The sequence below is a fragment of the Triticum dicoccoides genome, chromosome 3B, assembly GCF_002162155.2.
Source record: "Triticum dicoccoides isolate Atlit2015 ecotype Zavitan chromosome 3B, WEW_v2.0, whole genome shotgun sequence".
NCBI classification, from domain to species: domain Eukaryota; kingdom Viridiplantae; phylum Streptophyta; class Magnoliopsida; order Poales; family Poaceae; genus Triticum; species Triticum dicoccoides.
In genome coordinates this window covers 73,457,858-73,460,859 of record NC_041385.1, presented here as the reverse complement: position 1 = coordinate 73,460,859, position 3,002 = coordinate 73,457,858, and the positions used below count along the sequence as shown (strand labels likewise).

General features: G+C 53.2%; 1 protein-coding gene across 1 annotated transcript; it reads right to left on the bottom strand.

Annotated features, from left to right (window-relative positions):
• Positions 1-561: 561 nt before the first annotated feature.
• Positions 562-2,748, bottom strand: LOC119274790. The gene is made up of 2 exons (XM_037555517.1): positions 1,631-2,748; positions 562-1,516 (listed from the first exon to the last, which is right to left on the bottom strand). Exons 1-2 carry the CDS (start codon positions 2,746-2,748, stop codon positions 562-564), a joined length of 2,073 nt encoding a protein of 690 aa, XP_037411414.1.
• Between the last annotated feature and the right edge of the window lie 254 nt (positions 2,749-3,002).

Sequence of the window (3,002 nt, the reverse complement as noted above, 5' to 3'; positions counted from 1 at the left end):
CGTGCAAACAGCGGCGGGCGGCGGGGCCGGATCCGCGGCGGATGGGCGGCGGGGCGGCGTGGAAACAGCGGTGGGGGGCGGGGCGGCGCCGGATCTGATGCGGGCGGCGTGCGGCGGGGTGTGGAGGCGGCGGGGCGACGACGGACGGGCGGGAGGTCGCGGGCAGGCGGGTGGGAACGGAAATGAAGTGGCGGTTGGGCGTTCGCGGGGGGCGGCTGGTTTTGGACCAATTTTTTTTGCATATGGACCGTCTGTTGAAACAGCGTTTTTTGCCCCAAACGGTTCAAAAGTTAGTTATTTTTACATTTGGAACATTTATTGGAGATGCTCTTATAGTATATATATATCCATTCAAACTTGTCGATAGATGCATGGACGAAACTAGTTAAGAATTCTTAGGCGTACAATTTGGAATCTGCAAGCTTCAGTTCTACACCTTCAAATGACAAAAATAATGACCCTTAATTTTTTTGGAAATACTAAAGCTGTGGAATGTGTATATGGTACTCATGATGAAACCCTTTCTGTACAGTAAATATATAATATTAAAAAGTTTTTTCATCACTTCATTGCACGGTTGATGAAGTCGTTGCAGTAAATCTTGAGCCCCTCGCAGTGGTGTCGCAACGCCAGCTCCAGAGTGCTCATCGCATTGTCTTTCGACAGAAGATGAGCGAGCAAATTCTCGCACATGGCCTTCATCCTCTCCAAGCGGAACCGGCATGCCGCCTCCAGCATTTCTCTGGCTACCACCGTGTTATCCACAGGAAGCAGCTCGTCGGTATAGACAAAGTGCAGTATGGCCCTAAGCACAACGGCCTTCATATCACCGATCCGTACGACACTTTTGGTGGTCGATGCCACCAACATTTCGTATAGAAGCGGCCACCGCATGACGATGATGAGCCAGTGCGCGTGAATCTCACTGTCCTGGACCAGGAACGTCACGTCTGACCATTGCTTGCTAACCATCAGCTGCTCGAGGTGCCTGACAATGTTGGACGGCGGCACGACGATCATAGGTTTGGCTATGGTGGTGCTAGTACTTGTAGTGCACGCCTTCGTGTGGACTTCAAGGTCGCAACGTATGGTAAGGGAACCATTGTGCCCTATGTATCGTGACTTTGCAGAATTCACCGTGATTAACTTTTGAAACCCCCAGGTTTCACGTACCTTGGTAAAAATATCTTCTGAACCAAGCACAATCGACGGTGATTTGCCATTAGGATCACCGATCCGGAACGCCTTGGACAACTTGACCCTAGCAGTTCCAGGATCAGTCCGTAAACGGAGGTAGACAGATATGTGCTCCCCACCCTCCTCCGCCGAGTACCCAGACGGGTACACATTGACCGTCCAGTCGTAACCGCCTATGTTGAATATGTCTGAAGTGATTACTTGGCCAACACCATGGCTTCTTTGCACGGAGCTAAAGTTGGGTATCATAAACTCGTGTGTGCCGCGGACCACCTCCAACTTGTACCTGGATGTGCTCTTCTCTTCTATTGGCCGACGGATAATGAAGGATGAAGAAGGGGAGCTAGTGTGGCGGGCCATGTGTGTGGCTACTCTTTCGTTGACCTCAATTATAAAAGAGCTGCATGTTTCCTTGAGCTCCTCATACTCCTTGGTCGCCCTCACCGCTTGGTACACATCAGGACTAGATGTTATGTACTTGATGCAGCAATCCTCGAGCAGACAACACCTTTGGCGGCCCCGCACTAGCAGCAAAGTCGGCATGACAGTTTCCACATCGATGCTCTCGCATAGTATGTTCTCGCACATGAGCCTGAGCCTCTCGAGATCGTACCGATCAGCTGCCACAAGCAGCTTGTGCACCATGGCTTCACGGCCCCTCGCCATGAATTCTTTTTTGAAGTTATTACGACTGCTTCCTGATTCCTCGTCGTTGTTTGGCTTGATGGGAAGCTCGTCAGTATAGATGAACTGGAGCATGGCCCTGAATGTGGAGGCACGCATGTCCTCGATCCTAACACGTTGCGTGGTGCTCTCCCTCATGTGACCAAAGAGCTCCGCGGCGAAGACCGGCGACCGCATAGCAAGCACAAGCCTGTGGGCGCGGAACTTGGTATCCTCAACGAGGAAGGTCACCTTCGATGACGGGGGTATCTTTGAGGGACGTAGTAGAAGCTGCTGGAAATCCCGGCGGATGGTGGGCGCCGGCACCACGGAGACCAAGCACTTCCTTGCCTCTGCGGCGGTCTGAACATCCTCTTGGAGAATGCCGAGGGTGCAGAGGATGGTGAGGCGGTCGTCGTCGGTGACGTAGCGCTCCTCGTGCCCACAGAACGCATCTGGGAGCGACAGCTTCCAGCTCATACTCTTGGAAATAAAATTGGTTGAGAATCTATAGGCGGCGTCGCTTCGCCACACAGCGGGCGGCCACTGGCCGCGCGGGTCGTCGATCTGAAGGCTGGCCGTGACGATCACGTCCTTGGTTATGTCGGTGCTGAGCAGGTCGAGGGTGATAGATGTGAGGTGGTCTTGGTCGTCGAAGGTGCAGACGAGATCCCAGGTGTAGTTGCTGACCTGGAAGGCACCGGAGTTGATGGAGTGGTACCTAACGAGGGCATTGCCGTGGCTGAGGTCGTAGAGGACGCGGGCGGGGTCGCTGGTGAGGCGGGCGAAAGGCTTACGCTCGCTGTAGCCGACGATGAGAAACTCGTGCATGCCTCGGACGACCGCCGACCTGTGCGTCGACGCCGTGTTTTGCGGCGCGGACGCCATGGCTAGAGATCGATGAGGATGCAACTGCTCGGGAGAAGCCCACCAGAAACTAACCGGTATATTCAGATTTGATTTAGCATTATTGCAAAATTTGCCAAAAAAATGCGGGACTCCTGCCGCAACACGTGACTTAGGAGGCGGAAACTTCGGAAGCAAACTAACTACCACGCCTAATTATAAGTGGACCTTACAACCTACCTCCTGAATACATGATGATGTAATTGCAAACAGCCCGTACTTGCAATGACAGATGT